The 24,523-nt window shown below is 45.2% G+C and overlaps 1 protein-coding gene across 1 annotated transcript in view; it reads left to right on the top strand.

Annotated features, from left to right (window-relative positions):
* LOC143982287 (cyclic AMP receptor-like protein A) overlaps positions 1-24,523 on the top strand; it is a 933,494-nt gene that overhangs the window by 115,858 nt on the left and 793,113 nt on the right. Inside the window, exon 3 of the mRNA XM_077480869.1 lies at positions 24,446-24,500. Within this exon, the coding sequence (XP_077336995.1) occupies positions 24,446-24,500 (55 nt within the window). The remainder of the gene's footprint in view (positions 1-24,445; positions 24,501-24,523) is intronic.

The following is a 24,523-nucleotide window of genomic DNA, read 5'->3' on the forward strand; positions in this document are numbered from 1 at the left end:
CGACGGAATCAGTCCGTTGGACAATGCGATCGTGTGTGGGCTAATCCAATCGTTTTTCATAAAAAAATAATCAGACAGACCTAGAAATAGAACATGTTTCAAATCCCTATCGGGAAAACCGTTCGTCCGTATGCTGGTCCGACAGACCAAATATGACGCAAGGGAAGCTATTGGCTACTGGCTATTGAACTTCCTTTTTTAGTCCTGTCTTGCATCATCACATTCAAAAGGAATGGACTTTCAAATGGACTTTGTTTGTATGTGGTCAAGTCTGTTAGTTCAGAAGTCCGTCAGAACTCCGCTGAAAAGTCAGTCGGGAAGACCGTCAGACCTAGTCTGCTGGAAACTCCGGTCGTGTGTAGCAAAAGAATGCACTATGTATTATTTTAATAGAAAGAGTACCAGCCTGCCTTGTGGATTGTTTTGTCTGATTGAATCTTTAGACTGAGCCATCTGATAAGGAATGAGTCATTTAGTTCTGTATGTAAAAGCGTGAAAAAAGCAACCAAGGGCACATTCTCTCCACAGTGAGGTGCGCTTAAACTCGCTTGTTGCACTTGGGTAACTAATTAGGGCCCTTTCACATGGGCGGACTGATTGGGTCCACCTGTCAGTTTTTCAGATGGTTGTATCAATCTAGTGGGTCAGGTGTAAACGAACAGGCCGTTCATTTACATCCGACTGCCCATAGAGGAGAGTGGGCTGTGTCTGTGTCCGCTATCGCAGGGCTCAGCAGACAGATTCCCCAATAAGCAGGAGGACTACAATGGAGCCTGCTCCATGTGTAAGGGGCCTAAATTATATATAGTTACTTAGTAGGCAAGGTTGAATAAAGACAATAGCCCATCCAGTTCAACCAGTGTAGATGTAAGTGTGACAGTGTTGATAATTATTTCCCATATTCCTGTATGTTGTGTTCTTTAAGATGCACGTTCCAGGAGTCTTTTAAAAATATAAATACTCACCGCTGACACCACCAATTGTTGAAGAGAGTTCCACATCCTTATCGCCCTGACAGTGAAAAACACCTGCGCAGCTTAAGGTTAAACCGCTTCTCCTCCAGTCTCATTGTGTGGCCCCATGTCCTCTTACACTCCGAGACTAAATCATTTTTTTCCTATGCTTGGATCACCATTGGGATATTTGTAAATTGCTATAATTTTCCCTCTCAAGCGTCTCTTTTCCAGCTAGAATTAATTTAGTGCTTATAGCCGTTCCTTGTAATTGAGGTTCTCCAGTCCCCGTATTAATTTTGTTGGCCTTCTTTGGACTCTCTCCAGCACATCCCTTCTGAGGATTGGTGACCAGAACTGGACAGAATACTCCAGATGTGGCCTAACCAGAGTTTTATAAAGTGTTAGGATTATAGTTTTATATGAACAGCTGTTAACTAATGTATTACTTTATAACTTGAATTTCATAAGATTTTCCTTTTAAATAATATAGACCTGATGCAATGATGCTGATGTTTTACCTAGTGCTAAAGTTTCTAGGTGACAAGGCATTGTAGACATATTTGAGAATCCTTTCTGACATGTACAATGTAGAAAATGCTGCCAGGCTTGTGTAATCTTCAGCTAGTAGTGTTGAATGTCAGGTTATTCTAATTTGTACAACTATGGGCACACCTTCTTAAGCAGTCACTCCTTATGGCAGTTTTAGAATTCTTCCTGGCATGTAAAATATATGTGAACTATGTGTGCAGGTTAATCACCAGCAAGTAACAGTATTTTTTCAGTGTAACGTGGGTAGGTTTGCCAAGTTTATGAAAAAGAAAAAAAAGACTGGCTGAATAACATTTGAAAACAGGCATCTGGCAACAGACATTTCTAGAAGCATCTTGAGCTGCCTACTTTTATGGCTAAAAATGGCTATATTTATTGATTAGTTGTTGAAGTTCACACCTGTGCAGCCATGCAGGCCACGGTCTGTGTGGGCACGAGAGGCCATCCACGCAGGAAGGAAAGAACCTAAATGCCCAGTATTGGTACAATTTCCAGTGTGCGGGCATGCCATTAGGATTAATGGCAACTGCCCGCAGGTCCCACATTCTCTGTGCAGCTGCCATTATTTGTGTGGGTCCCGCAGCAGCACCACCCACATAGATGTGAACCTAGTCTAAATGTACTTCCTGCATACCTTCTGAGGGCATAGCAAAGCACTTCCTACTCAGTGCTTAAAGGAAAAGGTTGGGGTGTATATATAAATTTTTTTTTTTTTTTAATCTATCGTCACCTCTATGCTGATGCAGTAGCTGTCAGCTCTAAGCCTGAGAACTGTACAATCAGATAACTGCAGATTGCTCAGTTCTCGGTCAGCTTGGAGTGATGAGCAGTGTCTGTCAGTCACTGCTGACCACTCTGCTTCTCCAGCGCCGGAATAAAGAGGGGACAGGTGCAGCTGGCTTTGGCTTTCAGATGTGTATTGAGAGGCGGAGCCAGCTGTCAATAGGGCATCTGGGTGGATCCTAACAATATGGTCAGGATCCTTCTTAGAGCATGTATGCCACTCTAGCTGACAGCAGGCAGTAGCCCAGTCTCAGGCTGACTCTGGGTCACAGGAGAGCAAAAGAAAGTGCATTCCTGTGACCCTCAAGAGAAGAATGGCCAAAAAATAGGATTTTTAAAACAGCTTACCTGTAAAATCCTTTTCTTTGATGTACATCAGCCATAGTAATAATTATATGGGTTATATCGGACCATCAGGTGCTGGATACTGGCATGCCCCTTAAGTCGTGTACTTCCCCCATATAACCCCTCCCATTTCTGGGGGTCCTCAGTTTTTTTTAAAGTGTTGGGCACGAGTAAGGATGTGTTGTGCTGAGCTCCACAGGCAGTAATCCTTTGGTGAGAGCCAGCCATCCTGACCGTATCCCTTCTGATATCTTTGTAATGGGCTAAATGATTCGTACCCAGGCCTCGTAATGCGAAGAAACTAGGTTTTGCTTGCGAATGCTTCTCTTTGAGAGCTGGGCCCTGGGATCCAGTACTTTTTGGTAGTGAGGCCAATAAAAGTTTACTGGCAGGGTCCTGTCGCAGGTCCAGGATTTTGGGATAACCTGAGAGTTCCCCGGTTCCTGAAGGTTTTCTTTAAGGTCTCGGAGCCTACCGTGAAGGGCGAAGATTGGGTTTTTATCTCTGATAAAACCCTGCTGCAAGGATAAGGTAGGGGAGATTTTCTCAGGAATTTCTCCTTCTATGTATTGTGTTGTCATGTCTGTGTGTCACCACTGGGGGCTGTATTGAGCACTCGCCATCCTGATGCTGGAAACAGCAGAAGCTTTCACTCTCCTCTCCTTCAGCTGGCTCAGACCCTCTGGATCCCCAGATTGGCGGTTTTTCTTATTTGTATTTCAGACCAGCTGCCTTGTTCTTATGAAAAAAAAGAAAACATTTTTTGAGAAGACCGGGGCTGCTTGAAAGAGCGGAGGGTTTCCCCCCTCCCCCCGCCATGCTGCAGGACGCTCGTGCTGGAAAATCGGCTCCTTTTTGAAAAAGGAAGAGGGGGGGACCGTATTCCACATGTGGGCGTGGCTAATGGCATCAGATGCCGGCCACTCGTGCAGGAATTGTTTCAAGCACTGTGAGAGAAGCTGCTGCCTGGCGGTGGAGGGACAGAGCAGAGAGGTTGGCTGGTCAGGTTTGGTGACACAGGCATTTCCTCTGCTTTGTGTTCTAAGCTATGACTGGCAAAGGGATCAGGAACTCCTCTAAGGGTTCTAAGGGGTTAATGGTATAGAACAAGCTAAAAACTCTTTCAAAAGAATGTCATCCTCCCCTGAGAGGCTAGTCAGATGAGCCATCAAGGGTAGAACACTTCTGTCCCTGTGTATTCCATACAAATGTTTTTTTTCTTCTACCATGTAAAAGATTATTGCTATGATGTCTCTCCATAGTTGGACTAAACATGGCAGATTCCCATCCAGTCCATAGGGCCCTTTTGTTGAGGTGCAGGAGGCTGGGGATCAGGTAGATCTTTCCAAATATTGGAGGAAACTTATCTTTCCTCTTCTGAGGATCCTAACAGGGAGGGAGTAGCCTCACAAGTCAGGTGTTTACTCCCTTACTTAACCCTTTTTTTTGCCTGCAGCACAGGCTCTTGAGGTATTTACCTCTAATAAGATTAATTTGAACCTCCCCCACCTGGAGATGTTTTTTTTTCCTATTCATGCATAGCTTGTGCATTCTGAATGGGAACATTTCTATGAAGAAATGGGGGGTTACAGCAATTGATGCTGTAATCACCTCAGTGAGCAGAGTCTCACATGCCCAGTGGATAATGCACTGATGTTAAAGGATCCAGCATATTAAATTTTCTTTTAACCACCTCAATACAGTGCAGTTACACCCCCTTCCTGACCAGACCAATTTTCAGCTTTCAGCGCTCTCAGGCCGCGTACACACGCGGGGACTGTTCGGCCAACTTTGTCCGCTGAACAGTGTTTCGGCGGACAGTCCGCCCGTGTGTGGGCTTTCAGCGGACAGTTTCAGCGAACAGTCCGCTGAACAAGGTTTTTCGGAAATTCCGAAAAACTGTCCGCTGAAACTTTGTTTCAGCGAACAGTCCCCTCGTGTGTAGGCTTGTTCGTCAAACTAAGTTCCGCGCATGCTCAGAAAGGATTTACACGCCGAAAGTTATAATGCAGTGTATAGGACGTCGTATTTTTCGTCCCGTCGTACGTGCCGTTCACGTCATCGCGCACGGTTTCAGCAAACTGTTCGTTCGTCGTGTGTGGCCATGTCCGTCCATGCTAATTTTGAGCGGACTGTTTGCTGAAACTGTTTGACGGACAAAGTTGGGCGAACAGTCCCCGCGTGTGTACGTGGCCTCACAGTTTGAATGACAATTACTCAGTCATCCTACACTGTATCCATATGAAACTTGCGTCCTTTTTTCCACACAAATAGAGCTTTCTTTTAGTGGTATTTAATCACTAGTGGGTTTTTAATTTTTTGTGCTATAAATAAAATAAAACCTAAATTTTGTGAAAAAAATGCCCTTTTCTTCGTTTCTGTCATAAATTTTTGCTAATTAGTAATTTTTCTTCATAAATTTTGGCCAAAATTTATACTGCTACATATCTTTGGTAAAAATAACCCACATTAGTATATATTATTTGGTCTTTGTGAAAGTTATAGAGTCTACAAACTATGGTGCCAATCACTGAAAATTGATCACTTCTGATCAGGCCTTCAGTACATCAGGTGTACCTCATTTCTTGAGACACTAACAAGTCAGGAAAGTACAAATACCCCCCAAATGACCCCTTTTTACAAAGTAGACATCCCAAGGTATTAAGTAAGTAGCATGGTGAGTTTTTTTTAAGTTGTCATTTTTTCCCACAATTCTTTGCAAAATGAAGATTTTTTATTTTTTTTTATTTTTTTTTACGAAATTGTCATATTATCAGGTTATTTCTCACACACAGCACATGCATACAACAAATTACACCCCAAAATACATTCTGCTACTCTTCCCGAGTACGGCGATACCACATGTGTAGGACTTTTGCACAGCCTGGCCACATACAGAGCACTAACATTGATGTAGTACCTTCAGACGTTCTACGAGCAAAAATTACGCATCTCATTTCTCAACCACCTATTACATTTTTGAAGGCCCTGGAGTACCAGGACAATGGAATTTCCCATAAAATTACCCCATTTTGGAAAGCAAACACCCCAACGTATAATCTGTGAGGCATAATGAGTCTTTTGAACGGTTTATTTTTTTCCAGACGTTTTTGGAATATGTGGAAAAAAATTAAAACGCATTTTTTTTTTTACACAAAATTGTCAATTTATAAGATATTTCTAACACATAGCATGTATATAGCAAAAATTACACCCCAAAATACATTCTGCTACTCCTCCCGAGTATGGCGATACCACATGTGTAGGACTTTTACACAGCCTGGCCACATAGAGAGGCCGAACATTGAAGTAGTACGTTCAGGCGCATAAATGACACATCTCATTTCATTCCTACCCATCACACTTTTGAAGGTCCTGGACCACCAGGACAGTGAAATTACCCACAAAATGACCCCATTTTGGAAAGCAAACACCCCAACGTATATTCTATGAGACATGGGCTGGAGATAGGTACTCGGGTACTCTGATGGCCTAGTGACAGGTACTCGGGTACTCTGATGGTCTGGTGACAGGTACTCGGGTACTCTGATGGTCTGGTGACAGGTACTCGGGTACTCTGATGGCCTGGTGACAGGTACTCGGGTACTCTGATGGCCTGGTGACAGGTACTCGGGTACTCTGATGGCCTGGTGACAGGTACTCGGGTACTCTGATGGCCTGGTGACAGGTACTCGGGTACTTTGATGGCCTGGTGACAGGTACTCGGGTACTCTGATGGCCTGGTGACAGGTACTCGGGTACTCTGATGGCCTGGTGACAGGTACTCTGATGGTTTGGTGACTGGTATTTGGGTACTCTGAAGGGCGGTGACAGGTACTCATATGGACTGTGACAGGTACTCGGGTACTCAGATGGACTGTGACAGGTACTCTGGTACACAGATGGACTGGAACAGGTACTCGGGTACTCAGATGGGCTGTGACAGGTACTCGGGTACCCTGATGGACTGTGACAGGTACTCTGTACTCTAATGGACTGTGACAGGTACTCTGTACTCTAATGGACTGTGACAGGTACTCGGTACTCTAATGGACTGTGACAGGTACTCGGGTACTCTAATGGACTGTGACAGGTACTCGGGTACTCTAATGGACTGTGACAGGTACTCGGTACTCTAATGGACTGTGACAGGTACTCTGGTACCCTGATGGACTGTGACAGGTACTCGGTACTCTAATGGACTGTGACAGGTACTCGGGTACCCTGATGGGCCGCGACAGGTACTCGGGTACCCTGATGGGCCGCGACAGGTACTCGGGTACCCTGATGGGCCGCGACAGGTACTCGGGTACTCTGATGGGCTGTGACAGGTACTCGGGTACCCTGATGGGCCGTGACAGATACTCTGGTACTCTGAGGCCGCGTACACACGGGCGGACTGTCCGCCCAACTAGGTTCGTCAAACAGTTTGACAAACAGTCCATTCAAAATTAGCATGAACGGACTTGACCACACACGACGAACGAACAGTCCGCTGAAAACTTGCGCGATGACGTGAACGGCACGTACGACGGGACGAGAGATTCGAAGCCCTATACACTGCAATGCAACCTTCGGCGTGTAAATCCTTTCTGAGCATGTGCGGAACTTAGTTTGACGAACAAGCCTACACACGAGCGGACTGTCCGCTCAAACCAAGTTTCAGCGGACAGTCTTACGGAAATTCCGAAAAACTTTGTTCGTCAGACTGTCCGCTGAAACTGTCCGCTGAAGCCCACACACGAGCGGACTGTCCGCTGAAACACTGTTCAGCGGACAAAGTTGGGCGAACAGTCCGCCCGTGTGTACGTGGCCTGATGGGCCGTGACAGGTACTCGGGTACCCTGATGGGCCGTGACAGGTACTCGGGTACCCTGATGGGCCGTGACAGGTACTCGGGTACTCTGATGTGCTGTGACAGGTACTCAAATACTCTGATGGACTGTGACAGGTACTCTGATGGACTGTGATTGACAGGTACTATGAGGGGTGGTGACAGGTCCTCTTTATTGGGGGGGGCAATCAGTATGATTGGTGTACACTGTATGCGGTAACGAGATGTTACCGCAATCTCCTCCTCACACACGATCGGTGGGTGAGGAGGAGAACCCGGAAACATCCCGTTACCGCAGTTTGTTTACATTTTTGTGATCGGCTGTGAAAGGATCACAGCCGATCACGTGGGTAAACAGCCGGCCAATGGCTGTTTACCAGCGTCGGTGACGAGCAGTGTTCCCGGGGAACACGCCGCCACCGACGTGCACGCGCAGCGCGCTCGCGATCGCGCGCATGCGCCGTGCACGTTCGGGGTGTGACCATCTGTGATCGGCCATGACTTCATCACGGCCGATCACGTGGTAAACAGCCATAACGAATGGCTGTTCACCCCCTTCGGTGGCGAGCGGTGTCTCCGTGACACGCCGCCACCGAAGAAACAGGGATGCGCGCGCACGATCGCGCGCATCCCTGTTTAAACGGGAGGCCGTCATATGACGGCCTCCCGCCACAATAGGTGCGCCGCCTGGCCGTCATTTGACGGCCGGCGGTCAGCAACTAGTTAAAGAGAAGATGTCTTTTGCAGTTCTTGCTGCAATTGGTGTATCTCAGTCCATTAACCCTTTAACGTCTGCTCCACTATTTTGGTGGAACACATTTTAAGTCATGCTAATTTATTGAAAAATGTGGACTTCTAAGGGTTAAGGGACAGTTTGTGAGATACCTGAAATTCTGCCTGATCAGCAGGCCCAGCAATGGGCTGCTGTATCTAAAGCATTATGTCTCACAGATGCTATGAAAGACTCTATCGTTTAAGGCTTATGGCTTATACTTGGACTAGTACATTCTCGCAGAGTTCCATGGCTGAAATATTGATCAGCCAAAGCACCATGTGAAAACTCTTAGCCAGTTTGTGTCCTTCCTGGGTTACGGCTATTTAGAGTGGATAAGTACATCCAAAAGGGTAAAGCTCTCTTTACCAGTAAAAGGAGGTTCAAACATTTTTCCTTTAATTGTGCTGCCTCTCCTAGGCCTGGGGCATCGTTCTTTAGGCAGTCTCGATGGTCTCAGTCGTCAGGTTCAGGGGAAAGTCCCCAAGGGCAGCACTAGGATCTTGGGGGCAGAAAGCCCATAAAGCAGAATGCTAAAGCCTTCTCATGAAGGAGCACCCCCACTCGTGAGGGGGGAAGGTCCTCCGATTTTCAAAGTCTGGCAGGAACAATGTCAAGAGCAGAGGGATTTCTGCAATTTCTTCTCTAGGTTACGACTAGAGTTCCAGGATGGCTCAGTCAGCTTTGATCTGAGGGTCCGGGGTTCGGGTGCCTGTTTGGGTGCTACCTGTGGGATCTTTGGGCTGCTGATGTGGCAGTCTTTATGTAAGAGTTTCCATCTCCTCAGAGAATGTTCCTAAGGATCCAGAAAAAAATAATAAAAAGTCTCTCTTTCTGGCTCTGGATCAGCTGTTATCCCAGTCGGTGATGTCAAGGGTTCCATTAGTGGAACAGGGGGTTTTGGGCACAAACCTTTTAAGGTTCCAGAACCAGAGAGGTAAGACCCATTCTAGATCTCGAAGATCTGAATTGGCACTTAAACATCCGATCCTTTCATAATTCGATCAGCTGTGTCTATCCTGCAAGGAGGGGAGTTGCATATCTCCATGTGCCAAAGTTTCCTGCTCACCAGAAATTTCTGCGGTTTGAAATATAAAATTATTTTTTCAGTTGTGGCCCTGCCATTCGGCTTAGCCACAGCACCACAAGTGTTCTGAAAGATTCTGACACCTCCTTTAGCCAGGTTAGGGGCTCAAGGGATAGCGGTCCTAGCCTATTAGAAGATCTACTTTTAATAGATCATTCAGTCTCACTTCTGATCTGGCTGGTTATAGATATCATACAGAAGAAGGTTTTCTTACCCCAGATGAGAATCAGTTCCATTCTAGGATTAATTCAGCTTATCAGAACAAAGGAAAATTCCTTCATTTGACTCTGCAGGAGATTTTTAGGGGAAATGGTGGTCCCTTGCGTGCAGTTTTACTCAAAGACTGCTTCAAGACACCATCCTGTTGGTCTGGAATAAAGAAGATTCAAGTCTTGTTTGTTTTCAATACGCTTGGCTCCCGACATAGGTCAGAACCTAAATTGGTGGTTGCTATCCAGCAAAAGGGAAAATCTTTATTCTGGAAGGTGTTAACAACAGATGCCAGCCTTCTAGGCTGGGGAGCAGCCCTGGAAGAAGATTCTGTCCAGGGGAGATAGTCCAGGTTAGAGGACCTTGCCTAGCAACTTTTTGGGAAGTTTCAGGCAGTACATCTGGCCCTAGAATCTTGGCGGTCAGACTACGGGATTCTCCTGACAGGATTCAATCTGACAAGGCCACGGCGGTAGCTTACATGGCTCACCAGGGGGGCACGAGAGGTCATACAGACCAAAAATAGGTGAATAATGTTCTATTGTTCTTTGGCAGAACACAACATTCCTTGCCTATCGGCAATTCTAATTTTTCAGGCGTACTACTTGAGACGCCAACAATTATTTCTGGGAGAATTATCTCTTCACCCCGACATCTTCCTAGCAATATGTCAGAAGATGGGGTATTCCAGACATGGACCTATTCGCGTCCAGATTCGTTAACAAAGTCGACAACTTTATGTCGAGAACAAGGGGTCTGCTAGCAGGCAAACGCATTCATTTTCTCATGGGATCAGTTTTTCACTGATCTATGCATTTATTCCAGTTCTGCTACTTCCACGCCTTCTCCGCAGGATTAAGCAGGAACAAAAGGAGGTGATTCTGGTGGCCCCAGCGGGTTCCAGAAGATTTACTGAGATCATAAAGATGGCAGTAGGAGTCCTTCGGACTCTGCCATTATAGCCAGACCTTCTTGCACAAGGTTCCGGTATTTCATCCTACCTTACGGACGAAAATTTTAACAGGTCTGACTGTTGAATCCCACTCTATAAAAGATCGTGGGTGATCTCCTTTGGTAGTGTCTACTTTGATTAATGGCGGGAAGCCGTCTTCCAGAATCACTTACTATAGCGTCTGGAAGGGATGCGTTTCTTGGTGTAGATCCAGGGGTTGGCACCCCAGGAAGTTTGTCATAGGCAGGATTCCTAATGTCCTGCATATGGGATCTGAAATGAAGCTGGCCTTGACTTCTATCAAGAGCCAGATCCCGGCCTTGTTGTTGTTTTTTTTCCTATGGCCTTTTGCTTCCCACTCTTTTTTTTTTTTTTTTTTTTTTTTACTTAATACTTTTTTATTAAAGCTTTTTCAAATATGAAATAACAATGTTATATGAAATACAAAAAGAGCTTCATTTCATACAAAGTAATACAATGGTGAAGCTGCGCCCAACACACACGTTGCCGCAAACACGCCATGCGCCTTTTCCGCCCCCCCCTCCCCTCCCATCCCTCCTACCCGTCCCCCCTCCCCACTTCAAGCACACACCGCTGGCGCCGGTCACGCCGATCATAGCTGGATAGCAATGGGCACCACTCAATATGGAGGGGGAGAAAAGTAAGGACGAGAAACGGGCAAAGAGGCCCCCCACCCCCCCCTGCGGACTCCCCATATGAAAGTCCACCTGGGGGGGAGGGGGAAAAAAACCCTCGCCTCTCGCCCACCAAGCGGGTGCTAGTCCACCCTCTCGGTAGACTCACTCAGGGGGGTAACCCATTCTGATCAGCCAGGGGTTCCATAATATCCCAAATTTTCTTAAGTTGTTTAGTTTTATAAACATTGCTCTCTCGCACCATACTGTAGAGTTGATTGCGTTAACCCATTGTCCGAATACCGGGGGATTTTTGGCTTGCCAATTTATTGCTATCAGCCGTCTGGCCTGGTACAAACACCTCAGGACAGACGGCTTAATTGGAGGAGAAATTCTAGCCTCCTCAAATATCCCCAATAAGCAAATCCTGGCCTCGGGTTTCAGGGTGGTCTTAAAAACCCTATTTATTTTAAGAACTATTTCTAGCCAGTAATTATACAATTTTGGACATTTCCATACCATATGGAAGAGGTCTCCCGGTGCCCCACATCTGGGGGCATTCGTCTCTAGGTTTCCTACCCATTTTCCACAACTTATAGGGGGTATAATATGCCCTATATATAAGGAACAAATGGGACACTCGCTGAGATGGAGATATAGAGGCCAAGTACCCCTGCTCAAGCGTCTTATCCCATTGTTCTTGGGTTATCGGGCCTACATCCCCTATCCAGCCCTGCCTGCTCTTAGCTGGGCCCTCACCTTTCAAGATCCTTCCTCTGAGCTTTATGTATAACCGAGAAATCTGGCCTTTTGCTTGCCTTCGGTCCATAAGTCCCTGAAGCAGGGGGATTTCAGTTCGCTCAATAGCGAGTGACCCATATTGGGCTTGAATTCCATGTCTCAGCTGTAGATATTTATAAAACGTCCTGTTAGGAATATTGAATTCCTGTCTAATATCTTCGAAGGATTTCATTACATTCCCTTCATATAGGTGCACCAGTCTATTAATCCCCTGTCTGTCCCATTCCAGAGATCTATCTATCTTGTTTAATTCGCTCAAGTGACGGTTATGCCATAGGGGGGTGTAAACAGTTACTCCCACATATCCCATCTTTTGCTTTGCTTTCTGCCATACCTTCCTCATTAAAACATTGGTGGGGCATCTGTAGGCGAATGAATTAGCCTCTAAGACTTCAGGTAATAACTTATGGGGTACCCCTACCAACATCAGTTTATGGTTTGGGGCCCCTGCTAAATGCTGGAGTTGGGCAGCCAAGAAATATGCTCCCAGATGGGGTATGGCCAATCCTCCTTCCGTGACGGGGAGCTGCAACGTATGTAACCCTATCCGGGCATGTCCCTTTTTCCAAATTAAATCCCGGATAAGTGAGTCCATTCTTTGGAACCATTTCTGGTTAATCCAAATTGGGGAATTGTGTAGAATATATAGTATTTGTGGCTGCCAAAGCATTTTTATTAGGTTGCAGCGTCCCGCCACGGAGAGAGGGAGGCCGCACCAACTGTTAAGTTTCAGCTTCATTTTCGCCAATAATGGTGCTAGATTCTCGTTAACATATTGGTTTACTTCCCCAGAGATCCAGATGCCCAAGTACTTGAGCCTAGCCACCGTCTCCAGGCCTGCGATCGTTGGCAGCACCATTTGATCACCAGGTCTGGGCAGTGGCAGGAGGGCTGATTTTACTCCAGTTGATTTCTAGACCAGATTGTTGACCAAACTCCCCCATCAACTGCACAACTCTATTCAAGGTAGAGTCCTTATCTCCAATAAAAAACAGGACATCGTCCGCGAATAGGGCGATTTTATCTTCTACTATTCCACGCCGGAATCCCTGAATGTCCGGGCGGGATCTTGCCAGGACCGCCAGGGGCTCCATAGCTAATACAAATAAGAGGGGGGACAACGGGCACCCCTGTCTTGTTCCCCTCTCCAGCTGGAATGTTTCAGAAAATTCAGTTCCCATCTTGATTTTGGCCCTAGGTTTGTTGTACATCAATTTTGTCCATTGGATAAATAAGGGGCCAAAGCCAAACCTCTCTAACACTCCACAGGTAGCCCCATTCCAGGCTGTCAAAGGCCTTAGTAGCATCCAGGGCTAGAATAGCTCCCAGCCCATCGTTATCCCTGGGTATTTGAGTATTGAGAAACTCTTCTGATGTTAGTGCTGGTTGCCCTACCCGGGATAAAGCCCGACTGGTCTGGATGTATTAGTTTATGAATATATTTATTTAAACGGATTGCTAGGGCCTTGGCTAGTATTTTAATATCCGAACATAGCAGGGATATCGGCCGGTATGATGAGACTTCCTGTTGATCCTTCCCCTCCTTAAGAGTTAAGATAATATTGGCCTCTAGCATCGAGGCGGGAGTTCACCCACCTCTAATGCATGGTTCAATGTCTCCAAGAGTTCCGGCAGTAGCGCTTTCCCATAGCGTTTGTAAATTTCTGATGGTAACCCATCTGGACCTGGGGATTTATCGTTGGGCATTGCAGCTATTGCATTTTTTAACTCCTCCAGCGTGAGTGGTAATTCGAGGGACAGTTTGTCCTGTTCTAATAGTGTTGGAATTGCTGTTTGAAGTAAAAAGTCAGTGACAAGACTGCCTCGACCCTGCGTAACTGATTTATATAGGTTTTTATAATAATCATGAAGTACCCTCATGATCGCAGGGGGACTAGAAACAAGATCGCCTTTTGGCGACTTAATCACCTGAGCTACTGTTGGGGAGCCATTCGTTTGGACCAAAAGGGAGAGGGCTCTACCCACCCTCTCTCCTTCGCCAAAGTAATGCTGGCGTTGAAATATACGCCTGTTCTCTGCCTTTTTTAAAAGAGCCATTTTGTAAACTTGTTGGCTAGCCAGCCATACCTTCTGTCTTTCGAGCGATGGAGCTTCTATGTATGATTTCTCCGCCAGAGTAACTTTATTTCTTGTAGCTAGCTCCTGTTCTCGGGCTTTCCTCTTAATTATTGCAATTTGCTGTATTAATGTGCCTCTGATATAGGCTTTTAGGGAGTCCCAGACTATACCAGGTGGAGCTGTGCCCTTGTTTATTTGAAGAAATTCCCTTATCTTATCCTGAGAGGGGCTTGAGCTGCCCATTAATTCCAACCAGCCAGGGTTTATCCTCCACTCCCTTAAGCCTGTTCTAGCACCCAGAGACACTGTCATGGACAGGGGGGAGTGATCTGAGATCCCCCTTGCCCCATATTCTATATCCTGTACCACCTCCGCCGCCTCTTTAGTACCGAAAACCATATCGATTCTTGATAATGTGTAATAGGTACTGGAAAAACAAGAATACTGCCTTTCTTGAGGATGACGTATTCGCCACAGATCATTTAATCCTATTTCGGATAAAAAACCCTGCAGGCGCCCTATTCTAGCCCCATCTGGTTCAAGAAATCTGTCCAAGCACCTGTCCAGCGTTTCGTTGAAGTCACCTAATACTATCCACGGAACACCTGGTTTGTCCAAGCAAAACGCCAGTAATTTATACATAACCTCCAACTTGAAGGGAGGGGGTATATAAATGTTGGCTAAGATATATTGCTGCCCGCCCAACAGACCATATAAGAAAACAAATCTCCCCTCCTCGTCAATAGAGGACTCCTTACACAGGAAATGCGTGCCCCTCCTAACCAAGACGCTCACTCCCCTAGAATATGATGTATGAAAGGAATGGTAGTATGCCAGAAATTTCCGGTTATTTAACAGTGGGGCTGTGCTAGGGGTTAAATGCGTCTCTTGGAGAAAAAGCAAGCCGGGACCCCCCCTCGCTGTTTCCAACATGACTGCTGCTCTCTTTTTTGGTTCCCCCAACCCCCTCACATTCCATAAAATAATATGTACTCTATCCATAAGTGTTGATAATTGCTAGACCGGGCGGGGGAGGGGGGAGGGGGGAGGGGGGAGGGGACCCGTCCTCCCACGACGGGCCCCCACACCCCAGCCTCTCCACCCCCCCACCCGAACCTGCCATACCAGCAGTGCGCGCTCGAAGTGCCCCCCCAACCCTGCTACCCTCCCACTCACCCCCCGCCCTTCCTCCCACCCCCCCCAACCCTTCCCCCTACCCACCCGAGCCCATCAGGGCATCCCCTTGGGGTCACTATTGTGGCCCAATTTTCCATACACTCAGAACCCAGAGCGCCCAACCCCACTCCCCCTTCTCCCCCGATTTACCTGGAAACTCAAGAACTCCCTAGGCTTCCTCCCCTCATCCTCACTCTCCCCCTCCACTTTAGGTAATATTTAAATAGCATAGACTTAAGCTAGCCTGCCATTACGCCCAACTTTACCAAAAAAAAAAAAAAAGGAGGGAAACCCCAGATAGTGCCTTACCAATGAACTTATATATTGTATTTTGTGTGATTCACCTATTCGCATATTTCATAACCTCCCCCCCCCCCAAAAAAGTGTGCAAATCATGTGCCAATCACATAGAGAGGAAATCCATACGCCTCCCCTCTCAGTAAGTATATGAGCTACTTGACCACTTTCTCAAAAAAAAAAAAGAGAAAAACCCCCCTCCTCACATAGTGCCTTACCAATGAACTTACATATTATAATTTGTGCGATATAGGTACGCATATTTCATCTCCTCCCTCCCCCGATAAATATTCAAGTCTTGTGCCGGTCTCATAAAGAGGAAGTCTATATACCTCCCCTCCCATTAAATATGCTAGCTACTTTAACCATTTTCTCATCTATTTTAATTTCCTCCTTTCTTCTCCCCTTTTCCCCTCCCCCTTCTTCCCCCCTTCCCCTTACCCTCTTCTCTTCCTTCTTTAGAAAAAGGAGAGGAAAGAGAAAAAAAAAAAAAAAAAACCCGAGTGGGGGGGGATGCTCAATGCTACCCCCCTAATACGTACCTATTAAACATTTATAGTGATATTTATACTGTATAATTCTATTCATTCCATAGCCCTTCCACCCCCCTCCTCGCTAATAAGTGACCCTTTAGTGACATAACACTCCTTAAGACTAACTGCCATTTATACATTCAATGTTGCTGATTAATAAAATTTTCCTCATGCAAATATTGTGCAGTACTCATTCTAGAAGACAAAAAAAAATAAATAAATAAAAAATAAAAAACAAGGGGGGGGGGGACAAGGGAGGAGAGGAGAAAGCCTCTCAAAAAGCTAGTTTTCCAATCGTGGTAATTCTAAGGAGAGCTAGAGATCTTTTTTATGTTCCTCCAGCCACTTTTCCACCTCGTATGGAGCGCCAAAAAAAAAGGTTGAGCCCAGAGCAGTTATGCGTAACCGGGCAGGGTACAGCAGTGCATAGCTTATCTTGTATTTTTGGAGAGTTCGCTTGATGGGCATAAACTCTGCTCTCTGCTTCTGTGGGTCTGGTGAGAAATCTGGGTAAAACGATACCCTGGTCCCCTTGTAGAAGATGTCCCTCAGTTCCCTAGTCCTACGCATCAAAATAGTGCGATCATTAAAATTCATGAATTTCAATATCAATGGCCTAGTGCGTTCCTCTGATGGCCGAGATCTTGAGGGGACTCTATGAGCCCTTTCTATGGCAAAAAGTGGAGTAAAAGGGGTGTCACCCAGAAGTTCCCTAAACCAGTTTTCCAGAAAGTTTATAGGATTGGGGCCCTCACTCCCCTCTGGAAGACCAATCAGGCGAACATTATTCCTGCGATTTCTATTTTCCATTTCGTCTAATTTTAATGCCTGCGTAGCTATTTGTTTCTGTAGCCCAGTCATTTTTTGCTGTAATGGGAGGAGCTTGTCCTCAACCGTGCTTAATCTTCCTTCTAGTACCGTGGTTCTTTCCATTGTATTGCTCAGTAATTGGCCCATAGAGTGTAATTCGGTTTTAATACTACTCAGCTGATTATCGAGGCCACAAATAGAAACTTTGCATTCGTTAACTGCTTGCAGTATGTCGCGTAGTGTAGGTTCACCGCTCCCTAACATAGGGAGTTCCTGTAAAACTGTTGTGTTATGTGCTGTCTTGCTTGCTGCCAAAACCGAGTCGTTCACCTTACTTCCACTGGGTGAACGACCTGGGTTTGGTGCTAATTGACTAGTGCTTCTCCTATCCAGAGCGGCCCCCTGTGGCCTTGTTTGCCCTGCTGGCTGGTGGAGTCCCCTTCTGGTAGGAGAGGTTGCATGAGCAAAGCGTTCAAGTTTTGCAGCCACTACAGCAGATGCCTGGCTTGCTTTTTCTTTGGCGGCCCAGGTTTTTTGGTTCCCCTCGCTAAGCGATCCATCCTCGGTGGCCCGTTTACTAAGCATGGTGTAACGACCAGGGGTAATATATACTTAGCTAATAGTATTGCTGGGATATAGCGAAACACCCCTCCAAAAAAAAAAAGGAAGAAAATAAAAAATAAAAAAAAGGGGGGTGGGAGTATAGCCAATGGGGAAAGAAGGGGCCTAACTTGCTTCCAGAAGGAGGGGGGGGGCCCAATGGCAGCACTATTTCCTTGCAATTGACTTTTTAAGTAGTCCGTATAGTTAATTGCAAATCCGTGCAGTGCAGTGCAGTTAATGTAATACAATGTCCTCAGTCCAGGAGCACAACAAACCAGCCATGCAAAAGAAAAAAAGAATTTTCGCAAGAGCTACCCATGAAGGGGAAGGAGGGGATGTTATGTTAGCTGTTAAGGGCGGCCTTGACCATGGACATTTCCCAGCTCGCGCTCCCTGCTCACACTTATCTTCTCCACAGTTGTAATGTAGGACTATACAATTGCTTTGGCTCCCTGCTCACACTTATCTTCTCCACAGTTGTAATGTAGGACTATACAATTGCTTTGCCTCAATTCCTCATTCCAAGGACACAACAAGCTGGTCATATAGGGGGGAGAGAAAGGGAGAGAATTTCCACCAGCTCCACCATGGGGAACAGGACTGCTAATCTGCGCTATGAGCCCCAGCTGCACTTGAGCCTGATACTTCCTCCTGGCAAGTTGGTTTTAATAAATAGCACAGCTGGTACAGTTCATTTGACATTTATGTTTACATTCCCCGGCTCTTGCACCCTCCTCCTTGCTCCTCTCTCCCCCACGTCTCTCTCCCACGTTACTGTTAGCCTAGGCAGTTGCCTTAGGCTACTCCAAAGCTCCTCAGCCAGACCTCCGCTCGCTACGTCCTTCAGTTTTCAAACGGCCCGCCCTGCTGGGTTGCTATGGCAGAACTTGCGATATCCCGCGGCCGCTGTGTAGGTTCCCTCGGGTTCCTTCAGTTCCCTCCTTCTACCGCACCGCTGTCAAGCCGAGTCAGGAGCTCGCGATAGTTCGGGCGCCCGCGAGATCTCCCTCGGCTGTCTCCAACGTCACAAGCAACGCACACTCAGGTCTGGTAGTTTCCACGGGCTCAGTAGGAGGGAGGCTGGGACCGCTGTGTTGGGCTCAGCGCACGGCTAAACGCCGCTTCCGTTTCCAGGCTGATTTCTTCCCATCAGGGGGGAGTGAGGGGAGACAGGGACAGCGCGCCCAGCATTCACACTCACTCTCTCACTCCCACATCCGGCCACGCCCCGCTTCCCACTCTTGATGCATAACTTATTCAGGGGATAACACGGTTTATTCCCCCTATCAAGGCACCTCTAAATCCTTGAGATTTAAAATTGGTCTTATCGGCTTTGCTGAATCCGTTTGAACCTTTACGAGAAATTTCCTTTGGTTCTTTTGACGAGAGTTTTTCTGCTTGCCATTTCTTCTGCTAGAAGAGTATCGGAACCAACGGCTCTGTCTTGTAAGAGCCATATTTCATCATGTTTAAGGATGAGGTGGTCTTATGTCCTCATCCTGAATTCCCACCAAAAGTGGTAACAGGTTTTCCTTTAAACCAAGATATTATTCTTCCTTCTTTCTGCCCTGAGCCTTAATCTGGGGAAAAGAAAGCACTACATTCCCTTGATGTAGTAAGAGCAGTCAGAGTCTATTCAAGGGCGACTACTCAGGTTCGCAAAACAGAGGTTTTGTTTGTACTGCCAGAGGGTCCAAGATGTGGACAAACAGCGTCAAGATCCACTATTTTCCAAATGGATTTGTCAAGTGATTATTCAAGCTTCAGCTTAAAGAAGAAAATTCTTCCTTCTCATATTAATAGCACACTCATCCAGGGCAATTAGTGCCTCTTGGGTGGTGCATCATCAGGCCTCGATGGCTTGGATCTGTAAGGCCGTGACTTGGTCTTCGGTTCATAAGTTTATCCGATTTTATCAAATTGATATTAAAGGTCATGAGGATATTGGTTTTGGGCACAGCTTATACTGCAGGCTGCAGTATGAGTCCTCTGGCCTCCTGAGTTTTGTTCTGTCTCCCCCCCTTCAGTTTCCATTGCTATGGCACATCCCATATAGTTATTACTGTGGCTCTGTGTCCCCTGATGTAAGAAAAATAAAAAAGGATTTTTAAAACAGCTTACCTGTAAAATTATATTCTTTGATGTACATCAGGGGACACAGCGGTCCCTCCCTTCTTCTTATACACTTATATTGCTTGGCCACAAAACTGAGTACTTCCAGCAATGGGAGGGGTTATATGGGGGAAGTACACGCCTTAAGGGGCGTGCCAGTGTCCAGCACCTGATGGTCCAATATAACCTATATAGTTACTACTATGGCTCTGTGTCCCCTGATGAAAGAAAAGAAAAGCCTTTTTTTTACTCTGAGTCTTCAGGGATGCTGTGGCAAAATGTCTAAAAAACACCCCAAATTACCCAAAAATTGTAAACAAACAGGTGGGTGGTTCACACTTTTTTGTTTTTGTTACAAAATACCACAGTTTTGTATTGTGGAGCATTACAAACTTGGGCACCATGCAGGTTATCTGCTGGTATAATAACAACCAATGACATCATAGATTGATAAGGAGCACACCAAATGCCTGCACAGTGTCCTTGTTTGCTGTTCTCTGGCCACACTAGGGTCACATTAGCTGTGTGAGAGTGAGAACATGAGGGGGAAAAGAAATGCAGGAACACTAGTCAATACCAGTATGCAAAGGTATATTTACTTTGTAAAAATAAATCACTTCACGTGCACACGACCGTTTTTCCCATCAAAATAAACTCTGCTGGCTGAAACAGACTTGCCTACACACGATAACACCAAAGTCCGTTCGTTTAGAATGCGATGACGTACAACGGGACTAGAAAAGAAGTTCAATAGCCAGTAGCCAATAGCTGCCCTTGCGTTGTTTTTGGTCTGTCGGAATAGCATACAGGTGAACGGTTTTCCCGAAAGGAATTGATTCAGTCGGAAAGAATTAAAACATGTTCTATTTCTAGATCCATCAGAATTTTTGAAAAAAAAAAGTCAGATGAAGCCCACACACCATCGGAATATCCGATGAAATGATTCGGTCTGACGTTTTCTGCCGGAAAGTCCGACCGTGTGTACATGTATGGACGCTGCTGCAGTGTGTAAAGCTATTAGTTTAGGATTTTTTTCTTCACATTTTAGAGTGGTGTGCCTTTAGGTTGAGCATAATTGTCTGTTAATTGAAAAATAATGAGAAACACTGTTTTAGACCCAACAGAAAGTAAGAAGAAATCTCTCTAAAGTCCATAACAAATGCCCCTATTTGAGAATTTACCCTGGTGAAAGCCTACATTTTTTTTCTGCACTTTTATACCCTTTGATAATGACACAAGGATATAGACCTCATCGGGGGGGGGATTACAGTGCCTTGCGAAAGTATTCGGCCCCCTTGAACTTTTCAACCTTTTGCCACATTTCAGGCTTCAAACATAAAGATATAACATTTTTATTTTTTGTGAAGGATCACCAACAAGTGGGACACAATTGTGAAGTGGAACGATATCTATTGGATTTTTGAAACTTTTTTAACTAATAAAAAAATGAAAAGTGGGGCGTGCAAAATTATTCGGCCCCCTTGCGTTAATACTTTTTAGAGCCACCTTTTGCTGCGATTACAGCTGCAAGTTGCTTGGGGTATGTCTCTATCAGTTTTGCACATCGAGAGACTGAAATTCTTGCCCATTCTTCCTTGCAAAACAGCTCGAGCTCAGTGAGGTTGGATGGAGAGCGTTTGTGAACAGCAGTTTTCAGCTCTTTCCACAGATTCTCGATTGTATTCAGGTCTGGACTTTGACTTGGCCATTCTAACACCTGGATACGTTTATTTGTGAACCATTCCTTTGTAGATTTTGCTGTATGTTTGGGATCATTGTCTTGTTGGAAGATAAATCTCCGTCCCAGTTTCAGGTCTTTTGCAGACTCCAACAGGTTTTCATCCAGAATGGTCCTGTATTTGGCTGCATCCATCTTCCCCTCAATTTTAACCATCTTCCCTGTCCCTGCTGAAGAAAAGCAGGCCCAAACCACGATGCTGCCACCACCATGTTTGACAGTGGGGATGGTGTGTTGAGGGTGATGAGCTGTGTTGCTTTTATGCCAAACATATCGTTTTGCATTGTGGGCAAAAAGTTCGATTTTGGTTTCATCTGACCAGAGCACCTTCTTCCACATGTTTGGTGTGTCTCCCAGGTGGCTTGTGGCAAACTTTAGACAAGACTTTTTATGGATATCTTTGAGAAATGGCTTTCTTCTTGCCACTCTTCCATAAAGGCCAGATTTGTGCAGTGTACGACTGATTGTTGTCCTGTGGACAGACTCTCCCACCTCAGCTGTAGTTCTCTGCAGTTCATCCAGAGTGGTCATGGGCCTCTTGGCTGCATCTCTGATCAGTCTTCTCCTTGTCTGAGCTGAAAGTTTAGAGGGACGGCCAGGTCTTGGTAGATTTGCAGTGGTCTGATACTCCTTCCATTTCAAAATGATTGCGTGCACAGTGCTCCTTGGGATGTTTAAAGCTTGGGAAATCTTTTTATATCCAAATCCGGCTTTAAACTTCTCCACAACAGTATTACGGACCTGCCTGGTGTGTTCCTTGGTCTTCATGATGCTCTCTGCGCTTTCAACAGAACCCTGAGACTATCACAGAGCAGGTGCATTTATACAGAGACTTGATTACACACAGGTGGATTCTATTTATCACCATCAGTCATTTAGGACAACATTGGATCATTCAGAGATCCTCGCTGAACTTCTGGAGTGAGTTTGCTGCACTGAAAGTAAAGGGGCCGAATAATTTTGCACGCACCACTTTTCAGTTTTTTATTTGCTAAAAAAGTTTAAATTATCCAATAGATTTCGTTCCACTTCACAATTGTGTCCCACTTGTTGGTGATTCTTCACAAAAAATTAAAATTTTATATCTTTATGTTTTGAAGCCTGAAATGTGGCAAAAGGTTGAAAAGTTCAAGGGGGCCGAATACTTTTGCAAGGCACTGTATATTTGCTCTTTATATATGCAGGGTTTGCTTCCTGCTTTGTAGTGCTACTTTAAAAGTAATGCCCCGTACACACGATTAGAAAATCGTACGGAAAATACCGCTTTAGAAACAATCGTACGATAATCGGATCGTTAGTGCAGAGCTTTCGAGAGCCGATCATGACAGTTCATCCAATATTATTCTACCAGGCATATTTTTTGTACGATGCCAGATTTCGTACGATTTTCGTTTAATCTGTACATCTATAGTTTGGAATGCAATACAAATGCACTACAACACATGACATCACTTCCAAATTTTTTTTCTGTCGTACGGGAATTTTCGTGACTTTAGTAAACTCATCAGAGTCGATCTGAGATAAAGCATGCAAAAAATTAAAAAACTGACAATCATTCGTCCAATAATCTCATCGTGTGTACGGGGCTTAAATCTTTTATTGAGGAAAAAAAAAAAGCAATCACCTCTGGGAGTTTATAATTTGCAAGGATTTTAACAAACTTAGTTGCAGTTTTGTCTGTTTGTGCCCTGAGGGCCCGTTTACACCAAAATGCAGTGCAAGAAACCCATGTTCCATGCGAGATTCCTCCACCACGTTTATAAAGCACTGCACTTGCAATCTGCAGCTGGTGTCCGTGTTAACAACACCTCAAATTCAGGATGCAAATGCTGTGTGTTTGCCTGTAACTGCATTCCCCCCCCCCCCCTTCATGTTGAGGGCATATAGCCTGGTATTGTTCAGGGTATAGGGGAAGTGCTCATCCCCCACTTTCCTGATTAAGGGTGCCGGCTCTCTAACAAGCAGGAGAAAGCTATCAGATTCCGCTTCACTCTGTAGCTGGAAGTTAGTTCACACAAGATTCTTCTGGACAAATGTTCTTAGCCTATTAACTCTCATGATCAAATGTTCTCAAGCTAATTTTCTCTTAAGATTGAATGTTAGGGGTGGTAACATTTGCCCGGCAAAGGGCTACAAGGAAACTATTACACATATACTGTATTACAAACCATATGGTTGCATGAATTTGGAGACATTTGCCAAGCAACTATTTTTAGCCCCATAGACGCTTTATCTAAAACCAAAAAAATTATAATAAATTGAGTTTTAGGTATACTTTAAAGAGTAACACCTTTTTTTTTGTATAAAAACAATTCCCTCAAGGTGATCAATGTACATTTCAAGGATTTCAACAACCCTTGGTGCCTACCTGTGTCTGTTCTGAAGAAACAGCTGTTTGTTTCATCATGTCCTTTGGTTACTGATTTTGAATGGGGAGGTTTAAGTCATTATAATCACCTGGCTCATGCTCAGTGTTCTGATGAGATACGTTGTAGCACTTGCATTGATTTGGAAGTAATCAAAGGATATGTTCACCTTAAATAATAATAAATGCACATTCTTTTGCAGGTAAAAAAAAAAATGTGCATTTATTTTTTTTCTTACACTGGAGCCTGTAAAGCATTGCACCTGAGATCAGTTTACAGGTGCAGTGCCAGGATCCTGCAGACTCAGTAGACTATCTTCCCATACCTCTGATATGGGCAGGCAAGTAATGAATTGCAAGAAGGATTAATGTATTATGAGGACGCTCACCAGCGGGGCCGTGTTTCACCAGCAACGGTAATGCGTGCATCCCTGTACTGTCAGTCTTATTTATGACTATTGGGACACAGCAGCTGCACACTCAATATATAACATCTGTGGGTGCTGTTCCTGAATTCACCCTGGTTGTGTTTGGAGCCTTGTACCCACATAGATTTTGTCATTTTGGGGGCAGCAGCTGTGTTCATGCAGCCCCTGTGTCCCAATAGACATGAAAGGGACTGTTGGCACGTAATATGGCATTCCTGTGTCAGTAAACCATGCCCTGCTTGGAGCACAAATTTATACACACTGCGTGAACGAGGCCTAAGAATAGTTTACTTGCTCTTATCAAGATGTAGAATTATTTTTATGTGAAGTGTCAGAGTTGTAAAAATTGCATTTTAACTCTATGTAATTGTTTATTACAGTATCTGCATGCTTGTACTGATCTGGCTGTTTAGAAAATACAACTCTCTGGCGCAGGTAAGACTGTAAATACATCTTTT

Source organism: Lithobates pipiens, unplaced genomic scaffold, assembly GCF_037356315.1.
Source record: "Lithobates pipiens isolate NorthernLeopardFrog02 unplaced genomic scaffold, aLitPip1_a1.2 Scaffold_16, whole genome shotgun sequence".
Lineage (NCBI taxonomy): Eukaryota > Metazoa > Chordata > Amphibia > Anura > Ranidae > Lithobates > Lithobates pipiens.